The sequence below is a fragment of the Scophthalmus maximus genome, chromosome 22 (genome assembly GCF_022379125.1).
Source record: "Scophthalmus maximus strain ysfricsl-2021 chromosome 22, ASM2237912v1, whole genome shotgun sequence".
Taxonomy (NCBI): domain Eukaryota; kingdom Metazoa; phylum Chordata; class Actinopteri; order Pleuronectiformes; family Scophthalmidae; genus Scophthalmus; species Scophthalmus maximus.
This window is the reverse complement of record NC_061536.1, coordinates 13,536,101-13,560,241: the sequence shown is the minus strand read 5'-3', so window position 1 is coordinate 13,560,241 and position 24,141 is coordinate 13,536,101. Positions and strand designations below refer to the sequence as shown.

The 24,141-nt window shown below is 41.7% G+C and overlaps 5 protein-coding genes across 7 annotated transcripts; 2 read left to right on the top strand and 3 right to left on the bottom strand.

Annotated features, from left to right (window-relative positions):
- Nucleotides 1–659: 659 nt before the first annotated feature.
- On the bottom strand, nucleotides 660–2,440 carry psmb9a (proteasome 20S subunit beta 9a). Its single transcript, XM_035621259.2, has 6 exons — nucleotides 2,193–2,440; nucleotides 1,991–2,058; nucleotides 1,753–1,884; nucleotides 1,382–1,511; nucleotides 1,101–1,242; nucleotides 660–948 (listed from the first exon to the last, which is right to left on the bottom strand). Exons 1-6 carry the CDS (start codon nucleotides 2,241–2,243, stop codon nucleotides 821–823), a joined length of 651 nt encoding a protein of 216 aa, XP_035477152.1. The 5' UTR covers nucleotides 2,244–2,440; the 3' UTR covers nucleotides 660–820.
- Nucleotides 2,441–2,655: 215 nt separating this feature from the next.
- psmb12 (proteasome 20S subunit beta 12) lies at nucleotides 2,656–5,971 on the bottom strand. Of its 2 annotated transcripts, none has more exons than XM_035621257.2 (6): nucleotides 5,809–5,971; nucleotides 5,269–5,339; nucleotides 4,540–4,671; nucleotides 4,177–4,306; nucleotides 3,943–4,087; nucleotides 2,656–3,145 (listed from the first exon to the last, which is right to left on the bottom strand). In XM_035621257.2, the coding sequence occupies exons 1-6, from the start codon at nucleotides 5,854–5,856 to the stop codon at nucleotides 3,018–3,020; spliced, it is 654 nt and encodes a 217-aa protein (XP_035477150.1). In that variant the 5' UTR covers nucleotides 5,857–5,971; the 3' UTR covers nucleotides 2,656–3,017. The 2 variants fall into 2 exon arrangements, with proteins under 2 accessions (XP_035477150.1, XP_035477151.1); XM_035621258.2 differs by having other exon boundaries at nucleotides 5,714–5,831.
- Nucleotides 5,972–6,144: 173 nt separating this feature from the next.
- Nucleotides 6,145–9,613, top strand: psmb13a (proteasome 20S subunit beta 13a). Its single transcript, XM_035621255.2, has 8 exons — nucleotides 6,145–6,342; nucleotides 6,676–6,763; nucleotides 7,333–7,430; nucleotides 7,944–8,084; nucleotides 8,234–8,349; nucleotides 8,657–8,715; nucleotides 9,004–9,155; nucleotides 9,273–9,613. The coding sequence occupies exons 1-8, from the start codon at nucleotides 6,281–6,283 to the stop codon at nucleotides 9,382–9,384; spliced, it is 828 nt and encodes a 275-aa protein (XP_035477148.1). The 5' UTR covers nucleotides 6,145–6,280; the 3' UTR covers nucleotides 9,385–9,613.
- A 526-nt stretch (nucleotides 9,614–10,139) lies between these two features.
- Nucleotides 10,140–12,992, top strand: psmb8a (proteasome 20S subunit beta 8A). 2 transcript variants are annotated; one of them, XM_035621268.2, is made up of 6 exons: nucleotides 10,140–10,433; nucleotides 10,727–10,868; nucleotides 11,234–11,345; nucleotides 11,761–11,890; nucleotides 12,054–12,258; nucleotides 12,589–12,992. In XM_035621268.2, the coding sequence occupies exons 1-6, from the start codon at nucleotides 10,281–10,283 to the stop codon at nucleotides 12,675–12,677; spliced, it is 831 nt and encodes a 276-aa protein (XP_035477161.1). In that variant the 5' UTR covers nucleotides 10,140–10,280; the 3' UTR covers nucleotides 12,678–12,992. The 2 variants fall into 2 exon arrangements, with proteins under 2 accessions (XP_035477161.1, XP_035477160.1); XM_035621267.2 differs by lacking the exon at nucleotides 10,140–10,433 and adding an exon at nucleotides 10,484–10,649.
- Nucleotides 12,993–14,333: 1,341 nt separating this feature from the next.
- On the bottom strand, nucleotides 14,334–21,334 carry LOC118292360 (class I histocompatibility antigen, F10 alpha chain-like). Its single transcript, XM_035621265.2, has 8 exons — nucleotides 21,150–21,334; nucleotides 20,564–20,824; nucleotides 18,805–19,083; nucleotides 18,102–18,404; nucleotides 17,050–17,154; nucleotides 16,731–16,748; nucleotides 16,159–16,233; nucleotides 14,334–15,866 (listed from the first exon to the last, which is right to left on the bottom strand). The coding sequence occupies exons 1-7, from the start codon at nucleotides 21,199–21,201 to the stop codon at nucleotides 16,181–16,183; spliced, it is 1,071 nt and encodes a 356-aa protein (XP_035477158.2). The 5' UTR covers nucleotides 21,202–21,334; the 3' UTR covers nucleotides 14,334–15,866; nucleotides 16,159–16,180.
- Between the last annotated feature and the right edge of the window lie 2,807 nt (nucleotides 21,335–24,141).

Below are 24,141 nucleotides of genomic sequence, written 5' to 3'. Positions count from 1 at the left end.
TACTTCTTCCACCTAACTGACGTCATCCTTATCCTGGATGGAAACTTCAGTTATAACATCCACTGACAGTGTCTGAGACAGTTTAAACAGCTCATAAAAGTCTGGTTTACTAACAAAGGAGAGAAATGAAGAAGTAAACCTCACAACCCAGATCATTTATTGGACTTTAAATTCCACACAAATGACAAGCAAGTGTAGTATTTATTGTGAATGCAGTTGTACTATTATTTGTGATGGTACTTGCTGCTCAGATCTTATAGCGTTTGATTATGGTTTTATTTATCTGGATTTTACTATTTTGTACTAGCACTTAATTATGGCAAAAAAGCTGGCACTTTAATTATAGAATTTAGAACTCTAACTATATTCAAATTCTGAGATTTTATGGTTGTATTCCATGTGCCCCACTTCCTCTGGTCTTTTGTTGTGCCGTGTGTCTGCATTGTCTTGCATGTATCTGCTGCACCACAAAATTGCCCCTCAGGGACAATATCAACTAAAGTTGAAGTTGAAGAATCAAACTGTCCTCTTTGTTTTGTCTAAGAAAGAAAAGAGAAGAAGCTGCACAGTCAAGTGCAGCAAAAGGTGGTGACACAATCCTTCATTGTTGTATAGCTGCGGAGGAATACTGAGGTCAGGCATAAGAAACAAAAACGAAATGAGAGGAGGAAGATATTTCTTTTATTTTGCATTTGGAGGATGAAGTTTAAATGTTTAGCATTAGTTGACAGATGAGAAGTTGACGGTGAAGGTGACCGCCCCCCCAAAAATGAAATATGATACCCTAATTGGATATTCAATGAATTATTCATTATGTTGATCACTGATCAACGAAGGTGGGTAAGTCATTTCCCAGAATGACTTTCTCCTCTGTGCCCTGTTCGTCGATGGTGACGATATAGGCCACGCCGCCACTGGAGCCATCGCGGTTCATTGCCAAAGAGAGAGCTACGAGACACCGAGAGAGAATAAGAGGAGGTGAGGAGACTGAACCAAATCTCTCACTCATCGATCTTTTCAGCAGATATGGTACAAAAGGAGCACATGTCTGGTTTCTATTTCACTGTCCAACAGTTTGTTTGACTAAAACAAAGACTTACTGTTGACGACAAACTGCTGGCACTCCTCCTTGCTCATGCCCCTGCGATACTCCGCATCAACAAACCCATAAACATATGAGCTGCCGGAGCCACCGATTGCAAATGGCTGCCTTGTCAGGAGGCCGTTGAGGGTCGCAAACACCTGGGAGAGGTCAAAGGTCACAGATTGCGATGTTTTTCTCTATACAGACGCCTGCAACATTGTTTATAAGACAACAACACTACAGCAGCCGCTCAACCTTTTTAGGTCGACTGAGCAGATTATGCCAGCGTTAACTGACCTGCCCTCCATCTCTTCTGTCCCAGCCGGCCACAATGAGATGTGCCGACAGCTCCTCCTTGTACTTGTACGAGATGTTCCGCACCAGAGTGGCAGCTGAGCGAACCTGGGGGTCTTCACCTATCTCAGTACTGACAGAGGACACACACAAACCCCTACATGAGTCTCCCATAAAGAGAGAAAGACAAAGTGTGCATGCTGATTTAGATTTATCGCATAGACACTTCTGAAGGCCAATACAGTAGTAATATTTCTAGCTGCTAGCAGCTGAAACTTTGGGCTGAATGTGAACGATAAAAACAAAAATAAAAGGTGAAAATGATACGTCCTTCGACCTGTTTTTAGACTGTTGGATGTTTAATAAAAATGTACCTGTGGACATCCAGCTGGTAGTTGACAATCTCAGCAATAGTCTGAGCGTCCGCTGCAGATCCGGACAGAGCACAGTAGATCTTGTCGTGGAGGGGAGACAGTTTGTTCATCACCCTGTTCACCACCGATGCTCTGGATGGAGGGATGGAGGGATGAAGAGAGGAAGAGAGGAAGAGAACGATGCTGTGCCTCAGGAGAGGTGGAGAGGGTGAAGGATTTTAAAGCTATTATGACTTACCCCGCCGACACCCGAGAATCGGACCCCAGCACGACCCCGGCATTGAACTCTATGGCAATGATGGTCGTCTACAATCAGAGGACAAAAACAATATTCATAATCAACGTATGCGTAATTGCGCGTGGGGCACGTTACGCACGGGTGTGGCACATCAACGGGCCTCCAGCTCCCTCAGAGAAATGAGATAATATCTGGTACTTACTCCGGTTTTCACCTCCTCGGACAACCACTCTGGCTCCGTCTCTCCCAACATGTCGACACCGACGAGGAGAGGTGACGTCAGTCGAGCGGTTCCGTCTTCTGTCGTTTCCTGGTCGTTACAAATCTGCGTCAGTAAAGGTTTTTTTTCGTCTGACCAGTTCTCTGGTTTGTTCTTCACCAAATCAATTGTACAATCCAGTGTCGGACTGACTCCATGTTTTCACGAGTTAAAATCGAAAATGAAAGTTAACTCGTCCTTCCTCTGCAGCCAGCTCGTATCTATGACAACGGCTTCACTGCAACGTTCGTTCTGGGTCAGACTTGTTCATGTGTATTAGAGCTTTTAGTGGTATTGATGTCTTCACCAGCCACAACATATTCAATATTTGTACTGACAAAGAACAATGAGAGGGAATGGAGATGAATTTGGGACAGAATTCACAGAACAGAAAGAAAGACAAAGGGAGGTTTTGGAAAGTATTTATTTGAATTTCACATATTTCCTCATGAAATAAAAACATCAACACGAAACATGAAAGACAGAATGTCAACTGAATTATAATGGAAAAGAGGATTTGAGAGTTGATGGTGGAGTTTTCACGTTTGTCCTAGAGTTTGTCTGAACTAATAACAGAGACTCAACAGTTTCCATATAGACAGACAACTAACTAATGTTCCATGCTGCTGAATTCAGGAATGCAATTTGTCATATTCCAGTACAACACAGAGCAGATTGGTTATAAAACTGTGGCGCGTGGAATCCAAATCATTACTCGCCATAATGCAAAATGAAAAAAAAAAACTTCAATGGCGGTTTTCAGGCTGGTCACTCATCATGGAACTTGGGCAGCTTGTCACCAGGTACAACCACATGCTCCGCCCCCGTTTCCGTGATCACCACCAGGTGAGCCACGCCCCCGCTGACGTTGTCTCTGCCCATGGCCAAAGCAAGAGCTGCGACCGAGCAACATGGGGGATGAAGGCGGGGGGAGGGGCAGAGGAGGCAGGAAGACAGACAGGAACACAAAAAAGAAATGCAAAGAAACAGAAGGTCAGGCTGAACGGGCACAAACATTCATACGGCTCCTAACTTCAAGTGCTGAGCCACCGACAAACATCTGGTTGTGTTTCAAAAGTTCTTTTTAGCAAAGAGGCACATGCATCACTGGAGACTCTAGATAATATGAGGGCTGTGCGAAATTACGACGTATAGCGTGTGACGATTGAGAGAATCCAGATATTATACGGACGTGGGCCACTACAGGCAATAATGCGGCACTGCTGGCCGTCTTCTGGCCCGGACAAAATGGAAGGGAGAGCCTGAAGTGGCCCAGATGTCCCTAATCCAAATATATCAGTTATCTGGATATGAAATGACATTTATCCTGGATATGAGAGTCTGGTGGTATCGCACAGCCCCAGATAGTATATGTAAGAACATAAACATCCTCGGAGTCTGAACTCCTTCTTCTAAATATGAATTCAACCTCTCTTATGAGGTCATTTTTTTTTAATAGTTGTTAATTCACACCTTCCTTTGCTAACAACCGAGACATCGTCGTGACAACTGAGCAACCACCTGCACGTCGAGTTGCTGAAATGTATGAATCTTGATTTTCTGATACACTCGTATTCATATTTATACCTTTTCTCACAACCCCAAAAAATACATCCAAATCCCGACATGAACATCCTGAAAAGGTAGAAACGCATTTGAGTTTGCATACATGAGTAAAATAATATGACAGTACCATTAGTGGCAAACTGTAGGCATTCATCTCTGCTCATGTTGGGTTTGTATTTGGCGTCAACGTAGCCGTAGATGTAAGTGCTGCCGGAGCCACCGATGGTCACAGGCTGACTGATTAACATCCCGCCTAGAGACACGACGTACACCTGGAGAAAACCATGGATTATATCAGTATATATATACCAAGTACTGTCATCACCACTGTTTCTCTGGCGTCTTCGTCACCTCTACCAACCTGCGGTCCTTTCTTCTTGTCCCAGCCTGCTGTGATGAACCCGGCCTGCAGCTCCTCTTTGTTCTTGTAACACAGTTCCCTCAGGATCGACGCGGCGGCCACCACCAGAGGAGGCGTCTCCATCTGGACACTGCATATTAGGATCAACAAAGATCAGAGGGAGAGTCACAAAGTTTATAGAGACTTCTGTTATGTGTCCCAAAAGCATTTTGAATGGACGAAGAACCAATGTTACAAGGGTTTATCGTCAAGAGTCATGAACTGTACATATGAGATGTGTCCTTACGTGTGCAATATGTGTGCTTGTGTGTGTGTGTGTGTGTGCGTGTGTGTGTGTGTGTGTGCGTGTGTGTGTGGCATCACCTGTGGAAAGACAGGTGGAATTTAGCAGCCTTGGTGACGGCCTGGGCGTCTGCGAGTGAGCCGGCCATGCAGCAGAAAATCCGGTCATGAACCTGAATCACCTTGTTGATGGTCTTTGACGACACGTATTCCCTGAGGAGACGGGGGAGAATGAACGAAGCCGATATGCAGAAAGAGAAAGAGAGAGAAAGATCTCGGGACATTAACTGTTATCATCAAGACGATTGTTGAAGTCGTCATAATGTGTTGTAAACTAAATGTGAGGGTTTAGCTTCATTGGTCGGGACAGTGTCCAACATTTCTCTCTAAAGTTCCACATCCACAAAGCCATCATAATATAGGAATGAGCTGGCAGACATGCTTCATAAATCAATAATGTTGTTATTCACTATTCAAATATTCAATATTATTATAATATAATAATAATATAAAACGCCAGCGTCTCTTTCAGGGTGAAACTGCTGCGTGTTTTTTTTACTTTGTACCTGAGGACTGTAAGTAAATAAATCACCATTTAAAGGAAACAATGGACAGTTGCTCACTCACACATTGAAACCACGCATTCAGCCGTTGTGGCCTTTTTTGATGAAATGTGCAATACTCATTTTCTGTCAGTGCAATTCCGATATCTTTAGAGCACAATCCTGTTTACTTTAATGTTTATTTCCCCTTATTTATATTGTATATGTTATTCTCCTGATGTGTCTCATCTCATGTGCACATCCTCACCCTCCCATCGAAGCCCTGGAGTCTGAACCAATCACGACCCCTCCATCAAAGATGGCCGCCAGGATGGTTGTCTGAGGAAGAGGAGGAGAGAGAGGATGTCGGTAAGTTGGGATTCTCCAGCATTGGACAAGAAGTCGGATGTGATTTTTTTAAAAAGAAAAGACAAATGTAACATTGGTCAACACAGCATCACACGTCGTTTCTCATGGCTCTGTGTCGATGGCTATGAATTCTGGGATTTTGAGTTCTATGAAAGGGGAGATTAGTTTTTTCCCTTCTCTCCACTGAAAGTGAAAGTGTAGCCAGTCGCTTTTCTTTGTACAAATACAAAGAACAAGCTCGTTCACAAATAAAAAATAAAATGTCAACATCCACTCATACAAAAACATCTTTACTATCCGGTCGATGTAATGTGACTTCGAGGCTCATCCTTCTACAGCGTCACCTGGTCGCTTATTGATCACGTAAGGGTTCAATAGAGGCTTCGGTGCCGCCTCGGTGGAAGGAGACACCCGCTGGTCCGGTCCCGGGTTTACTCACCCCGGTGCTGACCCCCTTGACTCGCGCGTCCGCGCAGCGTTTCTCCATTTTCACTCCAAAACCGAAAGCGAGTGCCGAGAGGTGACGCGAGGTGGAGACGGACGCGCGGTGGTGACGCGCGGTGGAGACGGACGCGCGGTGGAGACGCGCGGTGGAGACGCGCGGTGGAGACGGACGCGCGGTGGAGACGCGAGGTGGTGACGCGCGGTGGAGACGCGCGGTGGAGACGCGCGTTGGTGACGCGCGGTGGAGACGCGCGGTGGTGACGCGAGGTGGAGACGGACGCGCGGTGGTGACGCGCGGTGGAGACGCGAGGTGGAGACGGACGCGAGGTGGAGACGCGAGGTGGAGACGGACGCGAGGTGGAGACGCGCGGTGGAGACGGACGCGCGGTGGTGACGCGCGGTGGAGACGGACGCGCAGTGGAGACGCGCAGACGAGCCTCGGTCACGTCCAGCAGGTCAGCTCCAGCATGGCGCGACCCAATGTCCTGCTCACTCCTGCAGCTGGCTTCGATTTCGACAACGCCGCGAGGTACGAGCTTCTTCTGCCGACTTGTGTGTCAGTGCTGACGAGTAAAAGTTGAAACTGACGCGGACACACCGAGTTTTCATCAGGGGCAAAAGTGAAAGTAACTTTTTTTGTTGTTGTCCTGCTTGTTTGTCAGTTGAATTTCATGAGATATTACAGTGACGGTGTGTTTACAGTTTGTTAGCTGTAATATATATGAATATATATGTATAGATCTATCTGTATCTATATATCTCTCTCGCTCTCGCTCTCTCTCTATATATATGTATATGTATATGTATATGTATATATATTCCCAGTTGATCACCCTCCTGTTCTCTCGCCCCCTCTCTGTAGAAATGTTGCATTAGAGGGTCTTTTTGAAGGAGGACAGACACCGAAACCTCTGAAAACAGGCACCACCATAGCCGGAGTGGTGTTCAAGGCAAGTATGAAACTGTGTAGACATAAGTATAAGTATCATGGGACAAAAAGACTGCCCCCCCCCCCCCCCCAAAGACTGACATTGCACCTTCCAGACAGCTATTGTTGTTCATCAATTCTAACCTTAGAAACGTACACAGAGAAGAAACATGCGTGAGATGCCTTTAGTGTCACAGCTGTGTGAGTACAGATGCTCCACGGTGCTTCGTTTGAATTCATTTGACGTTTCTCGCTTTTAAAAATGTTGCTGTGAACGTCGTCTGCTGGGGCATCAACACGTAGTATTAAATCTCCACAGTGGAAGTAAATGGGCGAGAACATACAAACACACGTGTGCGTAACGGAGCCACTCATCTATTTCTCTGTGTGTGTGTGTGTGTGTGTGTGTGTGTGTGTGTGTGTGAACACATGTACATACAGGAGCGCAGTTCATTCACAGTTATCCACTGGACCAACTGAGATTTTAGTGCCTTTCCCGAAGCCGCCCAAAGGGAATCTGTTTGAGAACCAAATCCCGTTCTACACGCAGCCGTTGACTTCAAACAATAAAGTGTTGTTGTGTTGGTGCAGGACGGCGTGGTGCTGGGAGCAGACACACGAGCCACCTCCAGCGAAGTGGTGGCCGACAAGATGTGCGCCAAGATCCATTACATTGCCCCGAATATATAGTAAGTCTCCCGAGTGTCAGAGCGGAAATCGACCTGCAAGTACGCTCGCCGTTATCATTCTGTGATGCGTAGTGATGCAGTTCCAGAGGTTTTGCAGTGAAGTGTTGTCGTTGAACTGCTTCCTCTAGTTCACTCTGAGTCCTGTACCCAGAATGACCGGCTGCATAAGACGAGTTGGAAAGAAAACAGTCCCGTGCCGTCTTCTTGTTCAAAACATATAAAAGATCTCCTGAAGTCAGACCTGTAAATACAGCAGCACACTACAGATGACAGATTGCCCAGATGTGGCTGCAATGAACTCATGGCTTTATAGACTTATTGTTGTGGAAGGAGAAAAGAATAGTGTCTCCATCTTCTATGTTTAGGTTTTTTGTGATTGATGATTCAAAAAAGTGGCTCAAGAAAGGAAACCCATCGCTCTAGTTTTCCCTCTTTACCTTAAATCTCTCCCTCGACGACCCTTTGCTTTTTTTTCTGGCCTCATCTTCAATCCTTGTCTCTCTCCCTCTCTAGTTGTTGTGGAGCAGGTACAGCAGCAGATACAGAGAAGACCACGGACCTCGTCTCCTCCAACCTCACCATCTTCTCGCTGAACAGCGACAGGAACCCTCGCGTCGTCATGGCCGTCAACATCCTGCAGGATATGTTGTACAGGTTCGCGTTGCCGACGCTCGTGTACCTGTATCCGGGTTGCACATTAAAGATTCTAAAGTAGCAGTCATATTCCTCAAGGTTCTTTTGTTTTTTTTTTTAAAAACGTGGCATTCATCAGGCTTCTCTTGTTCGATATCTGCGGCCCTCAGGTATCACGGAAAAATCGGTGCAAGTCTTATACTGGGAGGAGTAGATTGCACCGGGAACCACCTGTACACAGTGGGGCCATACGGGAGTGTGAACACGATGCCGTACCTCGCAATGGGTTTGTGATTCAACACTGTTCTCTGAGTATTTGCCGTAGTGGGTTTGTTTTCGGAGCAGAGTGTGTTCAGTCGTGCTTCTGCTCCTCAGTCTCGTTCCTTATGATCCGAATGTTTCATTCGAGTGTTTGAAACAGAAAATAATTTAAATTGCATTATTTCAGCAAGAGATTATGTCTGTGTCATGTTATATTTTACCTGTATTGCTGCAGACATGTGTTGTATTCACTCTCAGGCTACATCCGGCCTGAGTTTCAGCTGCAGCTTTACTTTGTTACTTTGTAACTGTGTTACTCTGTGTCCATGCAGGATCTGGAGATCTGGCTGCTCTCGGGATCTTAGAGGATCGGTTCAAACCCGATCTGGAGGTAAGACATGTGGACAACTGTTCTTAAGCATCCCGCTCTGCAGTTTGGCATCTGTAATTTAATAACTGCAATATTTCAGCGCTGAAGGACAAATAAGCCTGTAGATTTTGTGAACACATTCATTCTTCTCCTGGTTGAATTGTGTCTGTTACCTCATAGAAAAGCGAAGGGGCACGTGGGAATTGGATTTTAACAGTGACGGATGTCTTTCTCCGCATGTTCTGCATGTCTTCACTTGTCTCCCCCTCTTTCCATCATCGTTCCCCTGACTCCTCTCATCTCTCGCAGCTGGAGGAGGCCAAGGAGCTGGTGCGCGTCGCCATCCACGCCGGCATCATGAGTGACCTCGGCTCGGGCAACAACGTCGACATCTGTGTCATCACCAGAAAGGGGGCGGACTACATCCGACCGTTCCAGGAGTCCGAGTACAAAGACACCAGGTATAAGAATGATGTTATTCAACATCCGCTCTCTGGGATTTACAGTGTCTAGCTTTTCTGATTCATTGCTGAAGATAACACATTTAATTAAAAACATTCTCTCTCTGTCTGTCATAGGAAAATGAAATACAGGTACCGTCCAGGCACGACACCGGTTCTGACAGAGAAAGTGGTCCCGTTAGAGCTGGAGGTTGTACAGGAGACGGTGCAGCAGATGGACACAGCCTGACCCACGATGCCGCAACTTTATCGTGTTGTTATTCACCCGATTCTAAATAAAAGTAGTGAAAATCGTCAGACATTTTGTTCACGTTGTCCTCGTGTTTTCTGCTCCGCTGCTAAGCTTCACTATGATGCGGAAAAACTCTGGATACTTCAGGGTCCACTGCAGCATTACTGTCAGCAGGGGGCCCGTATAACATGCTTTAAAAAATAATAAAAACAATAATTAAAATTCAGTTTGATCTCAGTTGCCTTATTTCTTCTCATGCTTATTTCTTATTTCTTCTACATATATATATATAGATATGTATATATCTATATATATATATATATATATATATATATATATCTATATATATATATATATATATATATATATATATATATATATATATATATATATATATATATATATATATATATAATGCAAGTAAATGCATATATATTGTATAATACATATTGTATTAGTGTGAAATATGCAAACGTACATGAATAATGTCATTGACCTCTGCTGGCTTCCAACAACCTGAGAACTGCATTCCTGCTTAGAGACTGATGATGACAAAACACAACGCTTTCCTATTGGCTGAAGTTTTGGAGCATTTTTCCTCTTTATTTAATGTGAACATCACGGACTTTTTTATTCTAATCGATGAACTGATTGATAAAAAACAGGATTGCACGTCTATATGTATTTATTGTTGTAAGTAGATTTTTTCTTCATGTTGTTTTCAGAGACAATACTACGGTGAACTTTTGAAAACCCTTTCACTTTCGAATTCTTCGTCACGCACAAGGAAATTATAACCGGACACGTCGTCGAACGCCTTCGTCGTTTTTGAAAGCTTATGCACCTTCGATATAGAAATAGATAAAAGTTCATATTTTGCACCACGTTCATACATGATGGCTCTTTTCGACGTAAGCGGATTCAAGACGTATTCCGAACTCCGTGGGCAGATTCTTCCAGCGGGACCGACGCACCTCGTGGACCGAACCAACCACTACAGTTTTGGGACCAAAACTCAAGAGTTTGCTGTTCCTCCGGGTGTCGACGTGAGCACCATGAGGGTTCATTGGGGACTTGTTATTTTACAGGATCGTGGCCGGTCAAGCTGCAGCGCGCATGACGCGTCAGGCCGTGCCATAACTTTACGCGTCAGACGCGGTGGTTTTACGCGTCTCTTGTTTTCATTGAGTGGCGTGTGTCTGCTGCTTCGTGTCAAATGTCAAATCATGCATTCATCTTTTAACTATCACGAGTTATTCTGGGTAATAAAATATCGGTTTATGAAATGTACACTGCGCGCCCGTGTCGTTACCCAACTCCTTCTCTGGTTCCTCCACAGCCCTCGGGGTTTCTCAAGTCCTGCAACCGAGACGGAGGTGTGTGCATTGACCTGGACCACGGGACGACCACGCTGGCCTTCAAGTTCAAACATGGAGTCATCGTGGCTGTGGACTCCAGAGCCTCAGCTGGCAGTTACTTAGGTAAACACACACACATGAAGAAGTATGGAAAATGGATAACTTCTCTTTCAGACCTGGAAAAGGTGGAAAGTAAACTGGCATTACACATTACATCATTTCTTTTGGCACAGTTTGACAGCTGCTGTTCAGATTAAAAGAAAGTTATGGTGACATGGCCCAGTCAATAGTCACAACGCCCAGTCACTGTACATCATATCAAAAATAACTTCCCACCAACTCAAGGAATTAAGGAACTTTTAAATGTAAAACTTCACTGGTCAATGGCAACTTTAACCAAGGCGCTGCTCCAGTGGGATACCTCATCGTGTTGACACGCTTCAACCTGTAAACGTCTCCCTTTTCCAAATGTGTCCTCGGCTTCGCAGCATCCAACGATGTCAACAAGGTGATAGAGATCAACCCCTACCTGCTGGGCACCATGTCGGGCAGCGCCGCAGACTGCCAGTACTGGGAGAGACTGCTGGCCAAAGAATGCAGGTCCGTCAGGCCATGTTTTGGCTTCTTTTTTTTTAACAGTCATGTCCATTTTGTGATTTTATTCCACATACACACACGCCATCTAGTCCAGGATGCACCAGTTTCTACCACACATGTTTAATGTTTCGGTCAAACATTCAAAGATGAATGTTTCCAATGTGAAGGTAAGACGGATATTACACCTACATCATTCCAGTCCAGATAATTCTGCTTTTTGGCAACTCATTATCGAACATCGCTGACAAAACTGTAAACATATTTGTTAATGACTGGTACATCCCTCACAGTGGTAGTAATGAGCATGGGAGGGGCAATGGCAGGACGCTATTCCTCTCACAGGACTGACATGATGAAGTGGAATCTGATTTGTCAAACGATTTATCTACTGTCTTTTATCCTCACTCCATCCATCCAGACTGTACAGGCTGAGGAACAACCACAGGATCTCTGTGGCTGCTGCCTCCAAGCTGCTGTCCAACATGATGCTGGGTTACAGAGGCATGGGCCTCTCCATGGGAAGCATGATCTGTGGATGGGACAGAGAGGTGAGCGCGACGTTACACTACATTAGTTGCAATGTGCCCACCGTCACGGCTCTATTCGGAAGTCCGTTCGTACTCTCAGAATATATTAATGGTAATATCATGTTATCAGACACAGAAGAGAATGACTTCCCTGCAGACCACATGACCACTGTGTGTCCTCCAGGGCCCCGGTTTGTACTATGTGGATGATAACGGGACGCGTCTGTCTGGCCGCATGTTCTCTACCGGCTGTGGGAGCAGCTTCGCCTACGGCGTGGTCGACAGCGGTTTCCGGGAAGACATGACGACAGAGGAAGCGTATGAGCTGGGTCGCCGGGGCATAGTTCACGCTACGCACAGGGACGCCTACTCCGGCGGAGTGGTCAACAGTGAGTGTGCTCTGAGAATCCTAGAAATAGAAAGGCTTTAAGCCACACTGGGGATGTAGGTCAAGGGGAAATTAGTCCAATATTTATTCCATCCTTTGGTTGATCAGTGTCATTTCGGTCCAAACTGATTTCTCATTTCATTACCTGTCATCTCTCCACTGTCAGCTTTAAAAATAATGCCTTGAATGTGCAAAAAAACAACAACAAACAAACAAAGGAAAGACAAATTGTTCTATAGTCCAGCGATGGATAAAGCTATTGTCTGTGAGCACTATTTATCATTATTTATCATAAATGTGTGTGTGTGTGTGTGTGTGTGTGTGTGTCCAGTGTACCACATGCGGGAGGACGGATGGATAAAGGTGTGTAAGGACGACGTATCAGAGCTGATCCATCGCTACAGGAAGGGAATGTTCTGAGTTTGACCCCGACACACGGATCAACCTCCACAGTCTGAAAATGGTCCAATCACAGGTTTCTGTTGAAAATGATGTAACTTTGTTTTAATATTGATTGAGAGATGAAAACTATATTGTGGGGGTGAGTGCGTAACGTAGTGAGCGGTGAAGGAAAATGTAATAGAACAGTGAATGTGAACTGACCTTTGTTTAGTTATTGTTCTTTATTTTATGTCATGTCCTGTACATGTTGGACATGTTGACACTGTAGCTCTTCAGTGTAGAATTTTGTCTCCGCTCACACACGGATCCTAATAAAGACTGTTGTTCTGCTCACGACTCTGTCCTGTGGTGATTAACCTGAACTGATCAACTATGTTGCTTTATGATATAAATTATATTGTTTATATTCACTATTTTTTCAGTGTAAGGTAACGTAAGGCTTTGTTGTTGTTTTTCTATATTGAGCTATGGAAGAAAATGTTTAAATAATCTGATCATTCAAGATTTGGTTTCGTTTTTTTGTTGGACATCAGAATACAAATAAACAGGAAGTGCCAAACCTCTTCACCAGATTCATAAACTGGCAAAATAAATTCAGCCTTGACCTGTTGGTTGAGATTTCTATATATCATAATCCTGACAACGGGTCTCACAGTACTAACTAATTAATGTAAATAGTACTTTTGTATTTGTACATTTCTTAATAACGCAGCAGCCGAGATGATGATGTCATGTGTTCCCAGGCAGAACTCAGGCTCACAGGTTTTGCCCGTGGAGCTAAATGTCTGCCCCATAAAAAAATCCGGTCAATAAACTGAATGTTAACAGAGTCAGTAATGATCCGCTTGTGTTCGCAAAAGACTTCACTATAAAACTTCAGCAAATAGATTCAAACCAAATTCATAGTATTAACTTAAAAAACACAAAATATGATCAGCTATATAAACAACTACTGTATATAATACACCTGTCCAGATGAGAGTATGTATTTGCAGGATTTGATATTTGAGGTGAAACCTACAGCATATTACATCTAGTTTATAAAACTACAGTTGACTTGAAGGAAGAAAACACACGAAGGGATTTCTTAATAGTTGCAGTGTCATTAGTTGCCAGGCAGATTTCAGTGCAACAGGTTTTTCCCGGGCTCTGATCTGAGTCTGGATGTGTGAAGTATGAGTCAGAGATCAGTGGATCTGCACATTAATACACGTTAATGAAAACACAGTCAGTGGAGCTCAGACCTCCGACAAGGAGCAACAGTCTCCTCAAGTTCAGTCAAACCGCAAACTCACAGAAATCAGTTGTTCCCTAAATACGCCGGCTTGTTTTCATCGACATCCATGAATGATTCCCTGGGAAATCTGTGAAAATACTGAACAAACACGGCCTATCTCGCAATGTCAAAGTTCTGGTTCCGCTCCTTTGTCCTGATCCACACTATGATTTAATGGGTTCTCGCTGGGCCCTTGTTCCATGTTCACTGGAAATCTGTTCAGTTTTGTTTGTGTAATCCTGCTGACTGATAAACGGACACAGGTGAAAACATGAACCTCCTTGAAAGAGATAGTAGGAAGTGGGAAAAAACTCTTATGTCGTTTTTCAGCTAATATTCATATTCATAGATCTGTGGCTCCACTCAGCTCGACGAATCACAGACAGACATCGAGGACATTTGGATTATCAGGGACTTTATTGAAAAGCAAGAGGAATGAAGTACAAAAGGAATGAAACAACAATGCAACTTAACTTAACATTCATTTATATGTCCCAACACAAGAAATCATTTTGAGCATCGCTGTTCAATCTCTACACTGTAAAAACAAAAACTTGAAGTTGCTCGGCTTATTATGATTTAAAAGTAAGTTTCTTTTTTTTTTTTTTTAAAGTTGCCTTCAATATTTAATTTATGGTGGCAAAAAACAAACGTTTACGTTTTGACCAGAGTGGAGACCAGGCAGGGTAAGAACGGGGTCTACTGATCATTTCTGCAGGGGCTGCTACAAGCTAAGCCGCCTCTCATCTCTCTTCAACGGAAATGTGACATTCTGAATGTGTTTTGATGGAATATAACATGAAAATTCTGGCTCTGTGGTCATTGCACATTTGGCGCGGCTGTGGTTAAGAGGGGTAAAGATGGTAGTCCACTAACAGAAAGGTCGGTGGTTCAATCCCTGGCTGCTCCACTCCGCATGACAAAGTGTCCTCGGGCAAGACACTGAACCCCAAGTTGCCCCTGGCGACTGTGCCGACAGTGTGTGAATGATGTTCGTTAAGATTTTATATTTATGACGGTTCAGAACAAAAGATCATTAGTCGGCAAAACTGTAGGTGAGTTTCTTTCAAATATAGCAGATTTAATTGGCCTCAGAATTCATAAATCTGCTTTTAAATTTTCAGTTTACTGAACCTTTTCATTTTCGCAGTGTAGATGTTTACAAAGCTACCACAGAAAAATCCTGTCCCTAAACACGAGAAAGAAATATTAATAATATCAGCGTGCTGAGAATCTTAAAACCACCCCACAACCCTTCACAGCAAAAATTAAAATATAATGTTTAAGAACAAACCAAAACATGGATATTATGAGCAACAAAAAAAAGAACAAAATACTCTTCATTAACTGAGAAAGTGTCAACAAGTCCATCTCTGGACAAGAGAAGGTTTACAGATCATCACCAGTCATAACGCAGAGAGAAAACCATTTACAACCACGTGAATTTGAATGATTTGCTTTGATTTTATACACGAACCAGAGAAAAAGGCTTACTCTGAACAAATCATATAGAAAACTCCACCCAGGAGTATATATATGGAAAATGCATGTAAAGAATGTGGGTGTCTATGTATTTATGTTTATTATTTAGAATGATTTTACAAGGATGCCCCAACACCAGGAAAATTAAACTAATTTGGATTTTTGTTTAAAATGATCCCGCAAATCTTTAAATTACTTGTGTATGTGTGAACAGTGTTGTGATGTCTGATTGACTGGTATTTAAGGAAACATTTAATCTGAGGCAATTCCGCATTTCTTATTTTTAACTAAATGATCAAAATTATTCAGCGCCCCCATTTATTTTTGATATTTGTCAATTCTTTGTATTTCAATCAATGAGCATCTGCTGCTTGATACTCGACCCTGACTCTATCAATTCACGATGAGAATGATGAATCCTTGTTCCAGTGCAAATCGTTTCCATAAACCTAGAGAGAGAAAAAATTACATTAAATTACCATAAAGGTTTGGACATTTAAATCCACAAAGTCACATATTCAATATATTTACAAAATCACTGAGCCCTAATATATCCAGTCATTTAAAGGCTAAACTGAGTTTTTAAACATTCATTTGTTTCATCAAACTTTTAATTGATTTATTTCTTCATGACTGATTGATTTGTTTCTATAAACTACTAGGAGTAGCATAAGTTTTATACATAATCACATGAAGGTTATTTTGCACACACATCTCTGTTTAACATGTGAAGCAACTCACAGCGTTCAGGGACGTTGGTTCATCATTCATTTTCTTCTGGATTCAGCTGCTCCATGACCCCTGCGTTGTTTACAGCTGTAAGATCAGAAACACATTGTTAGTAGACATTCTCCTCTGAATATTTAGAAATGTTATATTACATCTACAGTTCCCATTGCTTAAAAATTCACTTCCCCATCACTAAGTATCCAGTCACACTTCTGTAGTGACGTCATTCATCTATGTATTCAAGCTACGTGCTATATGAATAATAATTTTATTCATATAGCACCTTTCAGAAGTAGCTTCACAAAAGGCTTTCACAAAACATACAAATCAAAGACAATTAAAATCAGCATTCCAACAATAATACGGTTTTCAAGTCACATATCTGTATAAAAAAAGATATAAAAAGACAATATGAATATATATTGTATCTATATGCTGTCAAACACTAATCTTCTGGGGGTGGATGGTTTTATTAAACTGGACATGTTAGTACTTTGACTATGTGTGCTGTGTGAATATGACATGATAACTTCATAAAACAAATACATATATAAAAAGAATACAGAATAGAAAGTTTTACTTACGAGATGGAGGGCGTTTGGCTGAAATGGAAAGAAAATACAAACAATTGAATTAGTGACTAACTGACACATAAATCACTTGCACCTTTTCTTTAGATATTGAATAACTTATTTTCCTATATTCGCTCCCTTACATCCTCATGCTACAGTATCATGAAGCTGTGGCTCTAAACGCTGCAGCTCTTTCTGCTGGTTGAAGCAGATTCTGTGTGTGTGAGGAACTTTAGTGTGTTTAACTTTTGCGATCGGGATGAAGAATAAACTTCACCATTTAAAATACCACGGAAAAAAATGAGACAATGTCTCCGAGTTGGTCTCTCACCGTTGCTCCTTCTGTACATGAAGACTCCAATGGCAGCGATGGCGAGAGCAAGAACAGCCACTGCGACGATGACGATGATGATGGTGGTCATGTCAGTGGGCTTCTCTGTTGAGCAACACAACAGACCAATCAGGACAACGGCAATTTAGTCTGAATACAGACACTAAATACGTTTGTTTGTTTTTTAGTTTCAATCTTTATCGCTGCTTATCTGGACATAATTACTATATCTTTGATTCTTTATGTTTGTCTGGCTTTGTCCTTTTGAACAGTGAACATACCTGGCCAATAAACTTAACTCTTATTGATTTGTACATAGATACGCCAGCTATTAAACTATTTCATCCACTCATCTTCTAAAATAAACCAGTGGTAAAGTTAAAATGGTGGCTTTAACATATATATATGTCAAGATTGTTACACAAGGCCAGAAAAAAAAAACCTGCAGAGGAATTAAATTTAATTATGCAATTATAAAGGTGGCAATTTTCAAAATAAAAAATTATCACAATAACGAAATCCCATTTTACGGTTGATAATGTTCTTTTTTAATCAAAGGTAAGTGAACAATATGACAACCAGTACAAAATCTTGGTTGTGGACATCTTAAAACTCTGATGTAAGACTAAATTTATCTTATTCAGGGATTAGTCAGAGTCACATGATGATCCGGAGGTGGGGCACTGGTTTAACACTGATCTAAATTTAGAAATAAATAAAACAAAAGACACGTCCGCCGAGGCTGAGTGGTTTTGTTCTATCTAACAATGGCGAAGAGAAGAAATTCCTGAATCCTGACACTGATCCTCATCACTCTCAACATTTAATGGGTTATTTCTCGGGTCAAGACAAATCCGTCCATTCGTTTTTGTGTAATCACGCAAACAGACAAACACACAAACCAACAAACAGAAGCGAAAACAAAACCTTGGATAAAAGAAAATGACCCTAAACAACAAACGTGTCCTGCGTCAGAACACATGAGCTTCAGGACTTTCACAGCACATCAGATGTCTGTTTCCCACCTTCGTCACCTCTGATTCAAGTCTTACCTCTGTTGGTCCGGATCACGTCTTTGTCCAGTACTCTGACGATATCCTCCGTCACACCAGAGAGCTGGAACACACATTGGTACTTCCCCCAGTCCCCAGGAGCGACCGATGACACCTTCAGGTCAGTGCTCATCTGGAAGGTCCCGTCATGGTTGGGCAGGACCTCTCCATGGTCCACGTCCTCGTGAAGGTCCTCTCCATCTTTCCTCCAGAGCAACATGGCACTGTTGGGGTAGAAACCTGTGGCGTGGCAGGACACTGGAGACGAGGGAGACTTCTGGAGGAGGGACACCGAGGGAAGCTCTGGGGAGTAAACACAGAGACAGTTTGTACTTTCTTATAATTTACTACATACTAATATCACCGTTCATGCTTGATGTCATTTATCTTGCATTAGTTGTGTCTGTTAATATAAGAAGAAGAAATGGGAGATGGGAGCGAGAGACGGGTTAGAAAAGATAATGATGGAAAGACAGGGATGGAGAGAGAGAGACAGATTGATGAAGACGGAAAGAGGAAGACAAACATGGAGGAAAAGGGAGAGAATAAATATGAAGGAAAGAGATTGAAAAAAGAAGAAGAAAAAAGAGAGAGAGGCAGAGATGTAGAGAGGAGATAGGAGAAAGAGAAACGTGAACAAACTGTAAATGAGAAATGAAGGATACATATAAACATAACGTTCATGAAGATCATGTGATTTTACCTGTTCTCTGCAGAGATCTCGCCCCAAAGTTCACGTACTTCTTCAGCCAGTCAGGACACAAATGAGTGTAGTAGTTCTTATCATATGTGAGTTGAGCTTTATCAGCATTCCACTTGTTTTTGGTGATGACAGCCTGTTGTACTGGAGCGATCCACGTCTCTGTCTTCAGGTCCAATACTAAGAAGTCTTCTCCATCATAACCATGCTGATCATAACCTTTAACTTCTCCAGTCTCATTGTCCCATTCACAGCCGTACATCCTCTGGACGATGTGGACACCTGAGAGAGACAGAGACTGTTGAGTGACTCAGCAGGTGACATCCTATCTTCACCACACACACACACACACGCACACGCACACACACACACACACACACACACACACACACACATTAATTAATTCATCAATTAATTGTTGAAACTGTAATACATCAGAAAGTCGTGAAAATGTCTGTCACTGTACATAATTTATATTGAATTATAATATTTGAGGAACATGAACCTGCAAAACAGTTTATATTTCTGATTGATAAAATACAATCATCTAATCATTTAAATATCATTATCAACTAATTTTTTGTTGATTACCTGATTACAGTAATCCACTAATATTGTTTCTGCACTATATTCACTCTTGGACAGATTGTTTTGAGAATGTACACAATTAATGTTTAGCACTTTTTCACATGTTAACACATTTTTAATTCAGATTGCTTTGGATGGATTAAACTGTTGTACACACACATTTCTGTTCATATTCAAAATCAACAGATTGTAAGTGTGTGACACATGCAGTGTTTGTTTTATTCTTTCAGTGACGGAGAGAAGAGGACTGACACTCACGTCTGCTCATGTACAGTAATTCTTAACTTACTGTTCTGAACTTTGATTAACGCTCTCTAATTACTTCAGTGTCTGTTACTTTGTGAACTGTTCAGCTTTGTCAAACTTAGATTTAAAGTTTTCCCTGCGAGGTTGGTGACGGCCGAGTCCGTGAGCTTTGACCTCAAACTTTAGCTGCATTGTTTTCCATCACTTTGTGCATTTTGAATTGTTAATCATGTTAAAAATATAACATTAGTACAAGAAAAATCAGCGAGCAGGCTCTTAGTGCAAGTTACCACAGTCGCCTTGTTTATAAAGTATGAGGAAGCTAAACTATGTGGTAAAGAGTTTTCTCTTTAAATCAGTTTGACAGTTTATTTTAATGGAGCTGTTTCGTATTTGACCTGTTGATTTGGTATCAGAGGAGTTAGTCACAGTGAGTAGAACTCACACTCACTCTCATCATCATGTAACTAAGCAGAACTTTCTTCCTTCAGACATTAAACCAGGTTTTAACATCATGGCCACAGTTTTACTGTTTGTCACAATTAACTCAACCGTCATTTAACCCTTGAAGTCTGTTCCTTTTAAAATCCTTCCTAGTTGATCACGACACCTGCACTGTGGCCACGTCAAGGGATTACATTCAGTCTGTCGGTAGATTATGGGATGGCGTGAGTGGTACAACCTGTGATCTGATTGAAATGTTTCCCAGGTCGTCTCGTCACTCAGGTTTGGTTCATGAAAACGTATTTGTAACAGTGTTCACATGCACAAGTGACACGTGACAGTTTGAGAAACCAGGCAGTGATCGTCTCTGTCAGCTGTGTGTGTGTGTGTGTGTGTGTGTGTGTGTGTGTGTGTGTGTGTGAGTGATACTTTGCAGCAAAGCAGGAAAACAACATGTTTCCAGTAGAAAGTGAAACAAACAAACCTCCAGTTTGGTTGAAGCGCTGCTTTGCGATACCAATGTTGTTTTTGAAGCTCTGCTGGTGACCCAAAAGGCCTCTAGTCTGACTCTCCCAGTACTGTGCATCTGTTGCCTCTGACATCCAGTCCTGTCTGGGTTCTGCTTTCATTGTGTTGCTGTCGTAGTGGAACATCTGAACTTCATCCACCAAACCAACAGTCACAAACTCAGGGAAGTTTGGGACTTGAGAGGATCCAGTGTAGAAATACTTCAGAGAGTGAGTCACTGCAAGAAACGGTTCAAGTCATCAGACTTTAGATTTCAACTTTTCATACAGAACACGACGTCACGAACAACCGAGACTGAAGGATGAAGAAACACTTTGTGTCCATATGCTTCATGACATGTCGTCACTATTCATGTGATCGCGTGTTGGTCCGAACTGTGTCGATCTTTATTAATGGTAATGAATTAAGAAATAACACAAAGGTTCACGATGAAAGAGAGAAACAAGACAATACACGTTTCATGAAGAGAATAAAGACTCTCACACGTCACAGACTACAAACCCTTCAATCAGCAGATCGACGCTTGTTCAAGTGGAACTCACCTGCCGTCGCGCCGTGTGCTCCCAGAAGAAGCAGGAGGATCAATGTGTCCATGTCTGAAGATGTCACTCAGGTGAAGAAGTGAGAGATGATTCTGTCAGAGGAAGATGATTCTGTCAGAGGAAGATGATTCTCTGTCCAGAGGAAGATGATTCTGTCAGAGGAAGATGATTCTGTCAGAGGAAGACTCACACTGTCTCCAGCTGCGACACCAGCGAACAAGTGAGCGGACAAACCCTGAGGGGCGTGGCCATCCGCCTCCGTCTCGGCCAATGGGGATTTAGCATTGGCCTCGACGTCACTTAACTCTGGGTAGAACTGACCAGTTCAGGTTGTCAACGAAAACGAAAGTTAAAAAAACCCAAATGTGCTCATGTCAGCCGGTGATGTTATAACTTGATGTGTTCAGATGTAATATTATAACTTGATATGTTCACACGTGATATTATAACTTGATGTGTTCAGACGTGATATTATAACTTGATGTGTTCACACGTGATATTATAACTTGATGTGTTCAGATGTGATATTATAACTTGATGTGTTCAGATGTGATATTATAACTTGATGTGTTCACACGTGATGTTATAACTTGATATGTTCACACGTGATATTATAACTTGATGTGTTCAGACGTGATATTATAACTTGATGTGTTCACACGTGATGTTATAACTTGATATGTTCACACGTGATATTATAACTTGATGTGTTCAGATGTGATATTATAACTTGATGTGTTCAGACGTGATATTATAACTTGATGTGTTCACACGTGATATTATAACTTGATGTGTTCAGATGTGATATTATAACTTGATGTGTTCAGATGTAATATTATAACTTGATGTGTTCACACGTGATATTATAACTTGATGTTTTCAGATGTGATATTATAACTTGATGTGTTCAGACGTGATGTTATAACTTGATGTGTTCAGATGTGATATTATAACTTGATGTGTTCAGACTTGATATTATAACTTGATGTGTTCAGACGTGATATTATAACTTGATGTGTTCAGACGTGATATTATAACTTGATTTGTTCAGACGTGATATTATAACTTGATGTGTTCAGATGTGATATTATAACTTGATGTGTTCAGACGTGATATTATAACTTGATTTGTTCAGACGTGATATTATAACTTGATGTGTTCAGATGTGATATTATAACTTGATGTGTTCAATGTGTGTTCAGGTTGATGTGATGTGATTTGCCTCTAACAGAGAGTTCATCAGTTCAAGTGTGGCGTCGTGGTCTCTGACGTCACACTGAAATTGCTTTTAGCAATGAAAAGTGCTATAATTAGTATTATCATTAAACGTAGTGAAGTGCTCCCCCTGCTGGTTCACACCTCCTGATGTACAGTAATCCCAGGATGGACTGGGACCTGGTCCTGGGCACAATTATACACATCATATTTTGGTTTTGCTGCACATTAAGGGTCACATTGAGTCATACGGCCAATAAATCATTTAAGTTATCAGACCACTTGTCACTTCTTTTATATATATATTTTTATATCATGTGCAGGATTGTTGGTGGAGGTGAGCGCTCGACCGAGTGCCGCTTGTATAGTTAAATTAGGGATTTATCTTTAAAAGATCTATGGAAATAGATACAGAGGAGCATGAGCATCTTATATCCATCTCTGATAAAGTAAGACCTTAACAATAGTCCAGGCAAAAATCAGCACAACTGTGGAGACAGACAATATAACAAAACCAGGTAGTCAACACAAAGCCATAATTCACTTTGTGTTGGTTTTTGTTTGGTTCATTTTAAAGAGCGTTGAAAAGCTTCTTCCACACAAGTGTCAGATCCCTCAGCTGCTCCACAGGATGAAAACTGCTCAGACCAGAGAAACTTAACTCCACTGTTGATGTTGGAAAACCTGATGCTGCTTTTCATTTGGCTGTGGCTGCGTTTCATTTCTACTTACTGGTCTTGAAGACGCGGTATATTTTGTGGTGACATTAATATTCACAGATGGTTGTTACGTGACTGTGGCCCCAGTCCTTCACACCACACCAGCATTCGATCCTCAGAGAGCTGTTCTGATGAATGAGCCAACATCCGTGTCCATGTTACAATGTTGTTTAAATACTGACCGCCTGCTGCAGAAACACATTTATCATGTTCCGTGTGAAAATGATCTAAATGCTCTTCACTGTGTTGTGGTAGAAAAAGCTGCAGGACCTCGGGAAGATTGGCGGCCAATGAAAGTTGATATTTACTGAGCACCATCTTGGAACTTTGTCACTGTTTTAGAAAAGGTTTTAGAAAATTATTATAAAACTGGAGTTAACAGATTTGACATGGTTGGCATTTTGCTTTTAAAAATGTAAAGGCCTATAACTTTGCTGTGATGGCATAATTGATTTGTTGGCACAATAGCATGATCCACTTTGCTTACTACTTGATTTCACAAGGCTTCATTTGTGGGTGCATTTAAATTTGTGTTGTTTGAGGGTTTTTTTTCAAGATTTAAATATCATGTTTTCAAATACACAAATATAACTGCAGTTCAAAATAAAAGTTAATTTCCTAATAATTTTGTTCTTGAATGAATTCTTTTCATAAAAGCTGCTACATGAACAGCAACATGAAAAACCTAAAAAGTGCTGAAGATAATCTAAATGGAGCAACTTATTTTTTTAACAGTTGTTAACGTTATTAACTTATAAAAGATCATTTGAAATAATGTGGAAAACTATTGGGAGTGACTTAATTTGAATGAGCAATCAACCTAAAAACTTTAGTTTATGCTACCAATTATTAAGTATTAAAAATACATTTGATTGCAGAGGAAAATCTAATTCCCCTAACTCAATGTAGTTTGTTCATTTGAAGTTGTCGTAACTCAAAAATGATTGATGCAATTTTTGATCTCTCAAATCTCACACACTCACAGAAATCAGTTGTTCCCTAAATACGCCTGCTCGTTTTCATCGACATCCATGAATGATTCCCTGGGAAACAGGTGG